Consider the following 14,962-nt stretch of genomic DNA (forward strand, 5'->3'; position numbering starts at 1 on the left):
TCCACCACTACTTATATCTTCCAGATGGCAGATGGGGAGGGGCTCCATTCCACAATTCCCAGTGATAGATATCACTTTGGTTTGCGTGTTAGTGGCTCACATGGCTAACGGTTAGCTATTCCGAGAATTGCGGGGAGATAGCGCTCGGAGTTGCTAACCGCTGATAATCGGAAACCTTAACCGTGGTATCCTTAACCTAATGAAGGACAGAATACGCGAGATTGCGTCTAGAACCGCGGGGTAATGCATTAGGCTTATCTCTTTTCGTATCTGCCGGTGATTCTGTGGCATGAATGCTATGATAACGAGCAGCGAGACACCAACGCACAGAGGGCCCTTGACTCGGCAACTGGGGCCCTGTGTTGCTTCGCCATGATTTGGCCCTGTGATAAAAGCAAACAGTCGTGAAAGATAAGCTCTGCTCACCCATATAAACCTTCAAGCCGCAGGTCTTGTCCTTGGATCACATTTCCATCATACCTCACCTATATCCCACTTAAGTCACGATGCCTAACGCGCTTGGTGACAGTAGCAGTAAACTGCCGAGTTACCTTTCCACCGGCAACTTTACCAGCAATGCTTCATTTACAACCAAGGAAGAACACCATAACACCACTGCGAAAGGAACACCACACTCAGCGGCAAAAGAAAGCCCCAAGCCCTGGGTATCGCAGCGATGTACGGATCAGGCACGCCCACTTAAGGTCATCTACATTGGTGCCGGGATTTCTGGCATCTGCGGTGCCATTGAGTTCAGAAAGCAAGTCCCTAATCTGGAGCTTGTCATCTATGAGAAGAACCCTGAGCTCGGCGGGACATGGTATGAGAATAGGTAAGTCCGTATAACTTGAGTGGTCGAAGGTTAAAGCTGACATTTTCATCTATAGATATCCTGGCTGTGCCTGTGGTGAGCATCTACTACCAAGCGCTCATGTGTAATATCGTTTTGACGAACTTTAGATGTACCCGCACATGCATACCAGTTGACCTCCGAGTCTTCCCCGCGATGGACTTCCTTCTTTGCCTCTGCGCCTGAGATCCTTCAGTACTGGAAAGATGTTACCACTAAATATGACATCAGGAAGCACATGAGATTCCAGCAGAAGTGTACCGGTGCTCGGTGGAGCGAGACCACCAATAAGTGGTTTGTCCAGCTCAAAGACTTGACGACAGGTCTCGAGTATGAAGACTCCGCCGATGTACTTGTTACTGGCGAAGGCGTTTTGAATGAGTGGAGATGGCCTGATATCAACGGCATCAAGTCTTTCAAAGGACAGCTGCTTCATAGTGCGAATTGGGACCCTCAAGTTGATCTACAGGTGAGTAGTACTAGTTATGTTGATCTTGAAAAGGTAGTTTGCTGATGAGAGGCCGAATCATAGGATAAGTCTGTCGCTGTTATTGGAAACGGGAGCAGTGGACTCCAGATTGTCCCTGCAATATTACCTGATGTCAAGCATATGGATCACTACATACGCGGTAGGTCCTGGATTGTTGGTCTCTTCGGAGATCCGGAGACCAGACAGCGCATCAAAGAAGCAGGCGGCAACTTCAAGTATTCCCCAGACGAGATTCAAAACTGGGAGACAGATCGAGAGGCATATTTGAAGTACAGACGCTCCATCGAGCACAACATCAACAAGAACTTTGGTGTTCTCTTCAGCGGGACCTCAGAACAGACCAACCTTCGGCTTCTAGCTCAAGAGTCCATGATCCAAAGACTCAAGGAGAGACCTGATATCTATGAGCACCTTCAACCTGACTTCTCGCCTTATTGCAAGCGTATGTCACCCGGCCCAGGTTACCTCGAGGCGCTGGCATCTCCCAAGGTCGATACCATCACTTCTGGCATTACCGAAATTGACGAGACTGGAATATTCACTGCGGATGGCCAACATCATCCAGTTGATGTGATCATCTGCGCGACTGGCTTCCAAACCTCACCCGCCAGCCGAAGCTTCCCCATTTATGGTGTTGGTGGAGTCAACCTACGAGAGCGCTTCCAAAAACGCCCGGAGACATACCTAAGCGTCTGTACAGATGGCTTTCCCAACTTCTTCCAATCCATGGGTCCTAATTCGATGCCCGGCGCTGGCAGTCTCCTACTCGTGATTGAGAAGACAAATACCTACATCGCCAAGATTATAGCTCGAATGGCCTACGATAACATCGCGCGCATTGAGCCAAAGCAAAATATGGTTCAAGCATTTACCGATTACTGTGATAACTTCTTCAAACAGACTGTTTTTGCAGAGGAGTGCAATTCTTGGTACAAGACCTATGAGACCGGTGCTTCGCGTGAGGAGCAGAAGCGCGGACGGATCACGGCATTGTGGCCTGGCAGTAGTTTGCATTGTGTGCGCACTTTGAGCCGTCCTCGTTGGGAAGATTTTGAGTACAAGTATTGTGATGATAATGAGTTTGGGTGGTTCGGAAATGGATGGACATTGGCGGAGAAGTTTGTTACCGACGAGTTGGAGTCCTTGACATGGTATCTGGATGACACCAATGTCATGGAGAAGATAGTGGCATAGACATTAGGCGAGAGATACGCTAGCGGTAAACAACTCTTACGATTATAACACTCTAAAACACCGAGATTATAGCGAGGCTGACCTGTCACTGCCTCATGCCTAAGAATAGTTTCATGGCCTCCAACACTCTAGGACTGCAGTACTTCTTCCAGTCTGGGATGCTCCCCTTCAACGTGCTTTTAGCAACGAGCTTGCCCTACCGGGGAGACTGTCGAGACATGGTTTCCACGTAGACCTTTCGTAATTGCGTTTGTTCATACTCCATCAGATGTTCCCAATAAATGCCAGCCTTCCCTTCATTATCGAGATTGCCGTCTCCTTTCTCAACCATGTCTTGTACGGCCTCATCCCCGTACTTGTCGCGTTTTGGCTCTTCTTCCCAAGTTGGGCCTTATAGAAACTTAGGCATCTCAGTCACTACCCTGAAAGGCATGGTTGACACACACTCCCAGTCAATTATAGCTCTGGGGGAGTCAGTTCCATCGATCATGTGGTGTTATCTGCAGTAGCCAGCTGTCTTTCACTAAGTACATGATGATTAATTACAAAACTTCCCATTTGAATCAAGGTGCAAAAGATCTGATTAAAGGGCTTACTAGTTTCTTCCAAGCTCTCCTTAACATGACTAAAGACTCTCACAACCAAGGACTAGATTTCTCAGTTTTATGCTGTTTCTCGGTACTCTCTAGGTAAGATATCGGAAGCCAGATCCAGGAAGATGTCGTCCCGCAGCTTCCTCCTCGGCCTCCCTAAGTTCCAGCTTCCGGTTAGCACGCTTGAGAATGAAGTGAAGGGCAACACTGGCAATGATAGCGATGGTGGCCATGGCAGCATTGACACTAAAGGCTAGAATGAATCGCGGTTCAGCGCCGTTGGGATACAAGAAAGATCCATAGATACTGCAGATGGTTGCCAGGGCATTGTTGAATGCCAGCGCGGCAGCTCGTTTAGAAACAGGTCGGAAGTTCGTGTTGGCGGTCCATACCATGGACATGTTGAAACCAGAATAGATGCCAGGCAGCATGATCATGGCACCAAAGTAGCGAGGGCCAATACCGGTGGTAGAAGCCGAGATGATGAAGCCTGCGAGCGCACAGGCAATAGACAAGCTCGTATGCCAGAAGCGCTCTTGAACCCGGTCAGCGTTCCATGCGACAACCGCACAGACGATGCATGCCAGTAGATATGGAGGTGCGGTCAGCAAGAGGGTGGTGATTCTGTCCTTGCCCATGCTCTTCACGATAGTAGGGAAGAAGCTGTTAATAGCAATAGCGCTAGCAGCTCCGTAGCAGACAACAATCAAGATCCAGTTCTTGGGGTCTTGGAGAAGCAGCTTAAAGCCATGAAAGAGAGATTGCTGGTCCCCTGCAGTCCAGTCCTCTTCACCAGCGGCATCGACCTCCATACGCCACAGAGCAATGGCGCGTTCCTCTTCAGTGAGCCACTTGGTGGTTGCTGGAAAGTCGGGGAGAATCCAGTAGCAGCAGAAGGCGATGACAACAGTGGCTGAGCCTTCGAGGATAAATATCCATCGCCAGGCCAGAAGCCCACCGACACCATTCATTCCGTCAATGATGCCGGCGGCGATCAGTCCGGAGAAAGCGCCCGAGATGAGAGATCCCGAGTAGAAGATCGCAGTTCGAACGCCAAGTTCCTTTCGCACATACCAGGCGCTGAGGGTTGCCATAGCGCCGGGATAGAAGGCCGCTTCGACGAAGCCAAGGAGGAATCGGACTGCAGTGAGGGCACCAAAGCTATGGACAGCTCCGGTGGAGGCGCACAGAACACCCTGTTTCTGTCAGCTTCATTGTTAAAGTTTGAGCATGTGGGGGAAACCATACCCATCCGATCATGCAAGCCGTAAGGTACGAGGCTGGCTTTCCGATTTTGTTCAGCAGCATGTTGGAGGGAACTTGCATGAGAACATAGCCGACGAAAAGGACAGACACGGCAGTCTACAATGGTCAGTACAAGCATGAAAGAAGTTTCATGTTTCTCATACCTGGAACTCGTTGCCCTTCAATCCCAGATCCTCCTCCATGCCTCCAAGTCTAGCAGCCCCAATAGCGTTCCTGTTTTGTCAATATCTCAACTAACTCTGTTCTGCCGAAGATCTTACCTGTCAAGATAGTTCATAATGTAGATCAGGATCATACAAGGAAGCAGGCGAAGATCAATCTTGCGTCTGAGACGCTTCTCCAGAGCCGTGATTTCCTCATCAGAAAGATGCTGAAGAGCTTCAGGCTTAGGAGATATGACTTGCCCCTGGCTCTTGGAGTCGCAAGACTCATTCTCGTCCATGCTGGCGTGGGGCTTCTTCTCGGTATCCATGTTGTTGTATATACTGCTGTTGACTGAAATATGAGTTGGTGCCCTGAATGATGAGGAGCTGTTCGACCCCGGCTGGCACCGCTCGTCTTTATACATCTCCAATGCATACAAAACTCTTGGTGTCTCATCGGCCTGGGGAGCTTCCCCAGACTCTGCGTAGTTGCTTGGCATGGGGTAGCCTTGTGAAAGACGCTACACAGATGATAGTAAGATAGGACAAGGAACTTGTTGTCGGCTCGGTAGGCATAGAGGCCGTTAGGAGGAAGCCAATTTCCCGGACTTTTTGTTGTTCTGGAGTACGACACGGGGAACCCTTGCCTCAACCACGAGATAGGCAAGTTTAGGGAAACGAGTTTTGCTTCGGCTCGGTAATGAAAGCGGCCGTTAGCGTTGTCGCTATCTTAGTTCCCCGGATTTTCCACTGGTGTCATGATACGGGGTAGCCGTGATTAGACATTCGACTTCGAGAACTGGAACTCATATCTCCATTCTCAGATAGGACTATCAGAATCTCCGTTTTCAACTGATCATTAAAATCTACTTAAATCTTCAATCATCCTCATCTCTTTGGATATTTGTGACATTGAGAGAGTTAATGGAGCTGGTTTGAACAGGTCTGTTGCAGAATTAAAGTTTTCTCGGTTCAACATGGGGTTCCAGCAAACTGGATGATCTCCCCGCATCACGATGTCAAAATTTTGGAGTCATTCCCTTGGTAACCTTTAGCTTACCCCTCTTCCCCATGGGCCAGATTCGGCTGTTGTTAAAGATATGATTAATTCCCCATGTTAAGCCCGGGGTCTGTCTAGTCAGTAATTACAGATTGGTTCCGAGTCGAGAGCAAAGTTCGGCTGCATAAGCAAGTCAGCCGGCCTAATTTTGTTGCTAAAAACTCAAAACTGGATGATTGATCCTTTTCTTAGGCGACAAATTAAGTTCATACCGTGGACTAGACGAATTGAACAATTCTGGGTGTCGATAGGTCCAGGCAACTGGGTCTGGCATGCACATGCGCATCAAGATGCATGGGCGCACGGAGGTTGCTTTCAGATTATGGCCATTTGCATCTGGCTATGATCTGCTCTTCTCCTGCGTCGTTATCTACAGGTCATAATCCAGTGACCCTTGGGATTGTCGGCCGCTAATGCAGTGGGAGCTGACCTGCTTCAAGGTGCCTAACAGACCAATCACGAGATGTCAGATTCATGTTCGGCCGCTAATGTGCGCCAGCCGATGCTCCCCACCGAACCAAGTCTCCAATTCCTCCAAGCTTTGTCTGATGTCCGACGATGCTTTCCAGCCCATTGCTTCAGTGATAAAGAGAAAAGAAAGCATTAGGCTTCGAAGCCTTGAGCCACTTAATGGAGGAGTTCAATGTGATTCACGCGAAACCCAGACTATAGTTATGTAGCAATGGAAGCACCTGTCGTGGACCTCCATCCTAGATGACGAAAATGTTTAGTTGACTCTAGCTTAAGCTTAGGGCTTTTTACTGAGTTTATTTTAGTATCCTCTTCTAAAGTCTTAAGATTTCTTGCTCCCTGGGGGGTGGCGCGCCTGAATCGCGTAAAACCTTGTCCTGCAATCGATGCATCCACTAAAATTCCTGCCGTTTTAAGCCTCTTAGGGCCAATGACTTGGGTCCAGCCCCCAATTCCCCGATCACTTGATGGGACGTTTCCTTCCAGAGCTTCATAGCCAGGGTATATGCACAGAGAGATACCTGTCACAACGGTCACTAGCGAGTAGAGCTTGCATATCGATTCTGTTTGTTAGCCATGGGCAGATTCAAGGGCCGAAGCACAGTAGCATGCACAGTTTGTCACTCTCAGAAGCTGAAGTGCGACGGCGGTAAGCACGCTGCTCATTGTCACGTTTGACAAGTGTACTGATAGAACGAGCTCATCCATGTGGACGCTGCGCTCGTCGCCAGCGAGAATGCGTGTACCCTGTGAAGACTACATACGTGACCGTACCAGAAGCCTACCTACGGGATCTTGAGAGAACAGCTGCAAGCTCTCGACCATCGTCATCCTTGACTTCCAGCTTCACAGATGATATACCAGAGTATTCAGGACAATCACAGAGCCCTTCGGATCCGGGTACCTCGACTAGCAGCAGAGTCGCAGCTCGGGCTATTATGTCAGATGACTGCAGTGCAGAACGTTTTGTCTATGACCTCCGGCAGATGGCGCTGCCTGACAGTCCCGATGGGCTTCAGCAGCAAGGCGGATACTCATATGCGGTACTTAAATCCGACTTGATAGGTATGTATCTCCAACATTGATAGAAATGATAACTTGGGAGTCTAATCCTGTTCAGAGCCGAGGATATTGATAAAACTTCCTTCAGCGCCGCTGGCTATGAAGTTACTTGACACCTTCGAGGAGATATTCTGTGACCACCACTGGTTTCTTCGAAGAGACTTCAGGGAACGAGTTCAACTATTATTCACAGACCCTAAGACGCAATCACAAGACAGAAGCTGGCTTTCAAGGGCGTCTCTTGTTTTTGCCTTGGCTACAACATTCATGTATGGATCGCAGCCATCTGGCGAACCTACAACTGAACAATCCGAGAACCCGACACCTCCCGGATCAGACTTGTTCGAGCAAGCTGTCGCTTTGCTAAATGTGTCATCGGAGGAGCCCACAACAGAGGATGTTGAGGCATTGAATTTGATGGTGAGCGGTCAGTCCCGACACTTTCGGCGCCATCTTACTTATAACAGGCGTTCTACTGCTACTCCTTGAATCGTCGCAGAATGGCCTACAAATACGCAACGCAGAGTTTAGCAGTGGCCAAGCTCTTGTTTCTTGACAGGACTCCGAATCTGTCACCTTCTGGTCAAGAGGTCATCATCGAGCACCGAAAGCGTCTATGGTGGACATCCTTTTGTATGGAGAGAATGGTCGTAGCAGAGCTAGGACTGGCCCCAGCGCACGCTGCGAACAAGTTCGACGCCGGACTGCCTTCTTCACGAGACGTACCCGAATCAGAAATGGATCAATTTTTCGATCCAAGTGTTCAGACACTGCAGACACAAATATGCGAGATCAAGTGCCAGATCATGGAATCTGTCGGTCACCTACGACGGGTGTCAGACCTAGAAACAATGCTGTTCGAGCTATGGCCGTGTTTCGATACACTGCGGTCTTGGAAGGAGAAGGTACCTTCATATATCTCATTTGACTTTAAAAGCGGTGTGCCGGAGGAAATGAGCCAGCGATCATGCGCTCGCGGGCTTGCATCGCTATACTTGAGATATCACCAGGTAGGTCCGTGGACAAACTTCCGACGTCATTTACTGACTCTAATAGTGCTTCACGGTACTACTTCGACCCTTCTTCTCCAAGAAACTGTCTCTTAGGCTGCAGGGAGTTGATTCTGATCATCTCGAATCGAGGTTGAATGCAACAATGCGACAGAGAATTCAGGTGCTGACCAAGGAAGGCCATGATGCAGCGAGGAATAACTGCAAGATACTAATAGACCTCTTTCATCGCGGTAAACATGGTGAGCACTTTAACAAGCCCTGATTCGGTCACAATACGAATGCTAACTTTCCGATTAGCACGATTTGGTTATTGGGACTCAGTGCACGCTTTCAGTAGCCTCTCTATCATCTCTATTGCAAAGGCTGTCGCTCCCGAGCTTGCCGAAACCTCCGAGCTTAACGACGAGCACCTCTATAGTCAATGCCGCCTCATTTTGAAGGAAATGGCTGAAGCGGGTAACCCGGCTGCCAGAGATCACAACGCCTTACTAGCCGACTTAGACAGCATTGTTCAAATGCTCACAACCAATGAAGATGCCGGACCGATTGAAAGACCAGCAGAATTTGAGGTTCCATCATTAGAGTTCTGCGAAGGCTTATGGTCTGACGTTGATTGGGTGGAGTTTTTAAATAATTGCTCTCAGTGGGCATAAAAATAAGAGAAGCAGTTCGTCGCTCAACATTACTGGTGTTGAAGGTGTGGTTGTACATGATGCATGACGCTGTTGATAGTTTCACAACAGAATATTTTATCTGGCAAGCTCGGCTAAGTTGATATAGACAATCTATAAGACAAGACCGACATTACCCTTCTGCATGCTTATGTTCTGACAAACCACGTGGCTGACAAGTAACCTCAAAATGCAACTGTGATTCGAGACACCTCCCAGACGATAATGACATGGCTTGGCCTCGGGGAGACAGAAGGCTCAGGAGCCTGACAGAGGGTACCATAATAAACTCCTCAAAGAGCTTCCTAAGCTTAGACCAATCTTTTTGTCACTCGGGGTCGAGGTCTAAGTCATTGCCTCCCCGAGCTTGGGTATGGCCTCAGATTTCAAGGCCGAGACCCGGCCATTGCCAGATCTGACGCTATGCCTGACGAGTGTTGAGTGGCAAATCGCTCGATTTGCTCCACAACCCAGCACACCGGTCAACCGGCAATTGTCAACGGTGTACAGCGCCTAGAAATGCACATACGTTGTCTCTGTGTCAAAAGGAGGGGAACGTGACAACAACGCTAATGGAGGGGTAGGAAATGTTCCCCCATAGACCGGAAATGCTGATTATCGGCTCAGTAGGGATCTGCCACGTCGGAAACCCGTTGAGTGCAGATCCCTGGTTGTATCATGGCACTGCATATGTCACGCGGGCGAAATTCTTGTTCCCTTCTTTTTCTTCGGCCGCTAATGCGAGCTTTTTCAGCATCGGCTGAGATGTTTTAGCGGCCGAAGCATGGGAGGGAAGACACCTAGTTGGTCAGCCGTATATCAGACAGATGGGCTATATGCAAGTACCCGCGACTGCATCCTCTTGTAGGGCGGCCATGGGTTTTGGAGGTACCATCGACTTTCGGTTTTGTTCTCACCGGTTCATCCCGCTGAAAGCCTCACCCCGTGGACTGGAGAGAAAACCGGGCTATGTCAACAGCCTTGGGGGCCTCACTAGCAACACCACTCATTTCTATATAGATGGGCAGCGCCCTCAGCAACAGACTTCTCGAATCTCACGAGAGAGCACAACAAGCCAGCACAGACACCATACTAGCACCATCCTCATCACCTGAAACAATCTTAAAGTCTGTCAGCCTAGCAGCCGGCACGATGACGGTCACTCAAATCATCTGGACCGTAAGCCGCTTATCTCTGCCCAACGCAACCACCTTCACGTGCTTACATTGGTCAGGTTGTTCCCAGCGAGCCCAAGCCAACGAACGGCTTACTGGTCAAAGGGGCCAACGGACACAAAGTCACCGTGACCATCGAGACAAAGCGTCTCGAAAAAGACAGTCTCGGTCAGCTTGAACTCCCAGGCGATGTTCTCTACGGTATCAACACATTCCGCGCCATCAAAAACTTCCCTCTCTCAGGACGACCCATTGCCACCTGGCCAGATTTCATCTACGCATTTGCTGTAATCAAGCAAGCAGCAGCTCGTGCTAATTATGAAGTCGGCACTATCACATCTGAGCAGGCCACCGCTATTTCTGAAGCATGCGAGGAGATCAAAACTGGAGTACATGACAAGCATTTCGCAGTTGACATGATGGAGGGTTCTGGTGGGACTTCTACCAACATGAACGTCAACGAGGTCATCGCCAACATCGTTGCTAAGAACTCAGGACGAGCTCTTTCCGATTACACCTTTGTTCATCCCAATGATCACGTCAACATGGGACAATCTACGAACGATGCTGTACCTTCAGCTATGAAGCTTGCTGTGTACCGCGCTATGGAGGGTGCTTTGGGTGCTCTCCAGGTGCTCGCGGACGCATTCGCTCTGAAGCGCCAGGAATACTCTACTCTCCTTCGCCTTGGAAGGACTTGTCTCCAGGATGCTCAGCCCATGACTTACGGTCAGGCTCTTGGTGCTCACGAAGCGGTCATCCGAAGACACAGAGAACATCTCAGCACGATCCGCGACTCATTCTTGGTTCTACCCATGGGCGGCACTGCTATTGGCACTGGATTTGGATCCAAGTCAGGCTACAAAGCAGCAGTCTTCAAGCATCTTTCCTCGTCGCTGGGAGTTGCAGTGCAACCATGTAGCGACGCGTTTGACGGCATGCAGAACATGGATACTTGTGCACGCCTCTCAGCCGAGCTGCGCAACACCGCCAATAGCTTGTGGAAGATTGCAAACGATATGATTCTGCTCTCTTCGGGACCCAACGGCGGTATTGCTGAGATTACTCTGCCGCCCGTCCAGGCTGGCTCTTCCATCATGCCGGGCAAGGTCAACCCTGTCATTCCGATTGCAGTTTGTCAAGTGGCGCTGGCCATCACTGGAAATGACGCTGCCGTTTCCATGGCATGCCAGCAAGGGATGTTGGAAATCAATCACTACGAACTCTTGGTCTGCGACCGACTGTTCGACAGCATACAGCTTCTCAAGAGCGTCTCCAAGACATTCGCCAAGCGTTGCGTTAAGGGCCTTATCGCAAACAAGGAGACGTCAGAGAAGCATCTTCTTGACGCGAGTGCACTTGCAACAGCTCTTGTCCCGAGCCTTGGCTATGCCAAAGTGTCAAGCATCGTGAGATCAGCTCTGGCTGAAGAGCGCCCGTTTTTGGACGTGGTGGTAGAGCGGGGCTTGTTGAGGCAGGATGATGTTTTGGGTGTTCTGGAGCGTTCGGTTTTCATTGAGTAATTATGACGTCGGTGTTAGATTTTTGTTCGCCAAGCAATGATAGAACTACAAACAGTACAACAAGGAACGTATTTTCCTATTCAAGAAAGCCGAGATTATGTATTGTCGTGACCGTAATAACTACGGAGTATTGTATTTACCTGTGTTTATTCTGGGTCCAACTTAACACACGTTGTCGTCGCGTACTATCGATAAGAGAGAACGCGTTGAACTCTGTGACGTCAAAATACTCATCGTCTACTTCAGATCTGGTTAGCCCAAGCCTCTTTTTCCACGAATCGAGTCTTTGTACAGCTTCCAGACCCACCATCATTTGTGGTTCAAACACACAGCAAAATCTCTCGCCATAGGCTTGAGCATCTACTACAACATGATTCTCATCGTCCCTGGAAACTGTATGTATAAGAACTTCAATCTGTACCAAAAGAAAGAATTAATATTTATATGCCTGTAGTTAATCAAGCTATACACCTGAGCCCTATTGATCGTGATGTTAAATCACTTGCTCCATTTCTTCTACCTTCAGGGTAGCTGGCCTGCTCTGAAGCCTCCAAACCAATCGCGTCCCCCGATGTGGATAAGTCAGTTTCTGCGGTCTTTCGGGGCTCCGAGAAACCGAGCCTTTGCCCGAAAGAGACACATGCCATCATCAAGGATGAGGTTTGGCCTTGGCGTTTTGTAGGCCAATATCCATGAGTCTTTGACGAATCCGAGTGTTCCAAGATTTCCTAAATGTTTTGACAAGTCAATCGAGCCTAATGAAAACGATGAACGTGGATCCAAACGAAAGCGATGGAGAGGAAAACGCCGTCTCGGGCACGCGTCGAGTTCCCGAGCATAAACTCTCTGTAAGCCGAGACCCATCGCATGCTGTGCTGTAATTTCGGATGGCAACTGACAATTGGGCTTATTACTGCCAGTGTGACCAATGTAGACAAAGAAAGGTGGGTGAACGCGTACATCTCAGCAGCGCCTTCATTGACCCCTCATAGATCAAATGCGACCGAGGAGATCCTTGTGGACCGTGTCAACGAAAGAATATTGGTTGTTCGTTCCCCACTGGCTTCAAGCCTCGAGCAAAACGTCAGCAGATCTTAGTATCTGATGGCTAGTGAGTAGTAACCAGAGCATTGACCAAGTAAGAAAACTCACAAGAGGTGCAGTGAGTCCAAATTGGACGCCATTTCGCGAAAGCTTGATCGGATAAGCCTCGCTGTCGACAACATCACTTCTTCTCCTCAGCAGCTACAAGGAGGCTCGTCAGCTGCTCATACTGCTATTAGTTCACAGGTTACCCCAATATCCCATGCGAGCTCCCCGTCGTGTAATGTCAGAACAGGCCCGGAGAAAGGCTCAGAGTTCGAAGGCGATGTCACCTTGACGACACAGGCTACATTTGCGACGGACTTCTTGCAACAATTCGTTGACAGCAATCAGCCATCGCAAACACTTCCAGAGATAAAGAGTCACTTAGACGCACTGCGGAAGATCTTGGCGGGGAAGGAAGTTACAGCTGATGAGACACGTCTTGTTGATACGCAACGAATATTGTCACCTCAAGAATATGGAGGGTTTCAGCTCCCTCCTGTTAACCTGGCCATGATGGCTGTACAGAGACTGAGAGGTAATCCGTGCGACACCTGTCCTTATGAACATACTGATATCGTTGTAGAGTCTTCCAGGTTGCAGCTATTCTGGCGTGCAGAGTTTCACAGCATCAATCAATTTGTCGAGTATCTTATGACAGTTTACTTTGGCAAGCCTACCCTTGCTGATCTCATCGTTACGCATGTTGGCTTGGTAAGCCTATTGCACGAATGCGGCAACGTTGAGACTGAAGAAGTTCTCAAGAATGAGTTTGCAGCTCAGGCGACAGTCTGTCGGCAAAACTTGGAGTCTATCCTGGCTGGCCTTCCCTTCAACATGCCCTGTACACCCGATTACATACTCGCCCTGTTCATGGCTGTAAGTGTCTCGGCAGGAAGTCCCTTCGAAGAGCATGCCACTAACAGAAGTCCAGTCATCCTATCATCTCGAGAATTGCCGGATTTCTATGTCCTGGAATAGTCTTGCTGCAGCAGTACAGATGTGCCAGACACTAGGTTTCACCCGGGAAAATCTGCCAAAGCCAGAGTCGAGAGAAGCAAAGCAACGACGGGCTAAACTGATCTTATACATCCATCTTTGCGACAAGATGCTCGCTTTGAGACTGAGTCGGCCAGTCTTGATCCGAGATGGAGAAATCACTATTGACTTTGAGGCTTTTGAAGCGGATAGGGGAGACGGACCTACTCCGGTCATTGCGAAATGGGCAAGGTTTTGCAACCTTCAAGGAAGAATCTATGATATACTCTACAGTCCGGGTTCTTTGCTTCAGCAGGATATTCAGAGAGAGACGAATGCGAGGAGACTTGCGGCTGAGATGGAGCAGTTGTTCCAAACAAAGAGTCTGGCAGAAGTCAGTCCAAGACCCATCCAAGAATGGGCGATGGTTCTCTAATACATTCGCAGGAACACTTATTTGAGTCAATTGGGGCGAGCATCGGCGAAAAGCAGAGCGAGGTCTTCCGCAGGACCGATAGGGTAGCATACTATTCCATGCGCTGTCTGGTGTTCAGAGCAGTGAAGCCTGCGTCTTTGACATCCTCAGCCTTTTGCGATGAATGTCTCGAAGCAGCAAAGAATGGCCTTGAGCAACACAGGATTTGTTTGTCTATGCTCAAGAACGTCGAAACCATCGTCTTTGAGTTTTACATGCATTGGTAAGACCTCCATCGCTGGCAGAGATGTTTCAACTGACAAAGGACCAGGGGCCTCATGGCGGTACCTCTGGTGCCATTCATGGTCTTGTTTTGCCATGCCATCGAGACTTGCGACCCGACTCACTTGGAGCCGCTCGCAGCCGTGGTTGAAACAGTCGACATGATACCCCCAGATCTTCCAAACGTATACAGAAAACAGCTTCATCTGTTCAAGCTTATGTATGAAGTCGCGTGCAAGTATGTGGGATCGAGGACTAATAACCCTCCGGTCCAGGTATCAGGGCGTATACCTGATACACCATTTGAGATGTTGTTTTTCGAGGCGGGGGTTCCTGTGCCCAGTCACCTGAACATGCAGGCAAATATGCAGGGCTTTAGCGATGGCACACAGCTTGCAAATGAGATTAATTACGGGGGCTTATCAACAGGACAAGCAGGGAATATCGTGGAGGATAGCTTTGACCATAACATGGAGCTGGGGAACTGGTTTGAGCAAAACCAAGAGATATTCATGATGCTGGACAACAACCAATCATAGCCATAGACCTTTATAGCCAATATAAGACTGCCACCATAGTAGAATACGTTAAAGATAATTGACAGAGGCTGTGGTTTCTGCGGATGTCACTTGTCTTTACCATCGATACATTGTGTTTTGACCTGCTTCGGGGTTACGGAGATGAGGCCAA

At 49.1% G+C, this 14,962-nt stretch overlaps 5 protein-coding genes across 5 annotated transcripts; 4 read left to right on the forward strand and 1 right to left on the reverse strand.

Moving 5' to 3' along the window:
- Positions 1–506: 506 nt before the first annotated feature.
- Positions 507–2,534, forward strand: FOIG_11497 (uncharacterized protein; the record flags this gene model as incomplete). The annotated part of the gene is made up of 4 exons (XM_031212069.1): positions 507–832; positions 888–907; positions 961–1,319; positions 1,383–2,534. The coding sequence occupies 4 exons, from the start codon at positions 507–509 to the stop codon at positions 2,532–2,534; spliced, it is 1,857 nt and encodes a 618-aa protein (XP_031058046.1).
- A 685-nt stretch (positions 2,535–3,219) lies between these two features.
- Positions 3,220–4,865, reverse strand: FOIG_11498 (uncharacterized protein; the record flags this gene model as incomplete). Its single annotated transcript, XM_031212070.1, has 4 exons — positions 3,220–4,323; positions 4,376–4,489; positions 4,537–4,606; positions 4,654–4,865. 4 exons carry the CDS (start codon positions 4,863–4,865, stop codon positions 3,220–3,222), a joined length of 1,500 nt encoding a protein of 499 aa, XP_031058047.1.
- Positions 4,866–6,562: 1,697 nt separating this feature from the next.
- On the forward strand, positions 6,563–8,955 carry FOIG_11499 (uncharacterized protein). The gene is made up of 6 exons (XM_031212071.1): positions 6,563–6,716; positions 6,767–7,132; positions 7,188–7,549; positions 7,597–8,139; positions 8,186–8,381; positions 8,440–8,955. Exons 1-6 carry the CDS (start codon positions 6,644–6,646, stop codon positions 8,793–8,795), a joined length of 1,896 nt encoding a protein of 631 aa, XP_031058048.1. The 5' UTR covers positions 6,563–6,643; the 3' UTR covers positions 8,796–8,955.
- Positions 8,956–9,831: 876 nt separating this feature from the next.
- On the forward strand, positions 9,832–11,603 carry FOIG_11500 (uncharacterized protein; the record flags this gene model as incomplete). Its single annotated transcript, XM_031212072.1, has 2 exons — positions 9,832–9,992; positions 10,048–11,603. Coding segments are annotated over 2 exons (1,625 nt in total), but the record flags the coding sequence as incomplete, so codon positions are not given.
- Positions 11,604–12,205: 602 nt separating this feature from the next.
- On the forward strand, positions 12,206–14,916 carry FOIG_11501 (uncharacterized protein). The gene is made up of 8 exons (XM_031212073.1): positions 12,206–12,359; positions 12,432–12,455; positions 12,504–12,622; positions 12,675–13,135; positions 13,184–13,476; positions 13,532–13,969; positions 14,023–14,273; positions 14,322–14,916. The coding sequence occupies exons 1-8, from the start codon at positions 12,270–12,272 to the stop codon at positions 14,809–14,811; spliced, it is 2,166 nt and encodes a 721-aa protein (XP_031058050.1). The 5' UTR covers positions 12,206–12,269; the 3' UTR covers positions 14,812–14,916.
- Positions 14,917–14,962: the final 46 nt, after the last annotated feature.

Source organism: Fusarium odoratissimum (assembly GCF_000260195.1).
Source record: "Fusarium odoratissimum NRRL 54006 unplaced genomic scaffold supercont1.22, whole genome shotgun sequence".
Taxonomy (NCBI): domain Eukaryota; kingdom Fungi; phylum Ascomycota; class Sordariomycetes; order Hypocreales; family Nectriaceae; genus Fusarium; species Fusarium odoratissimum.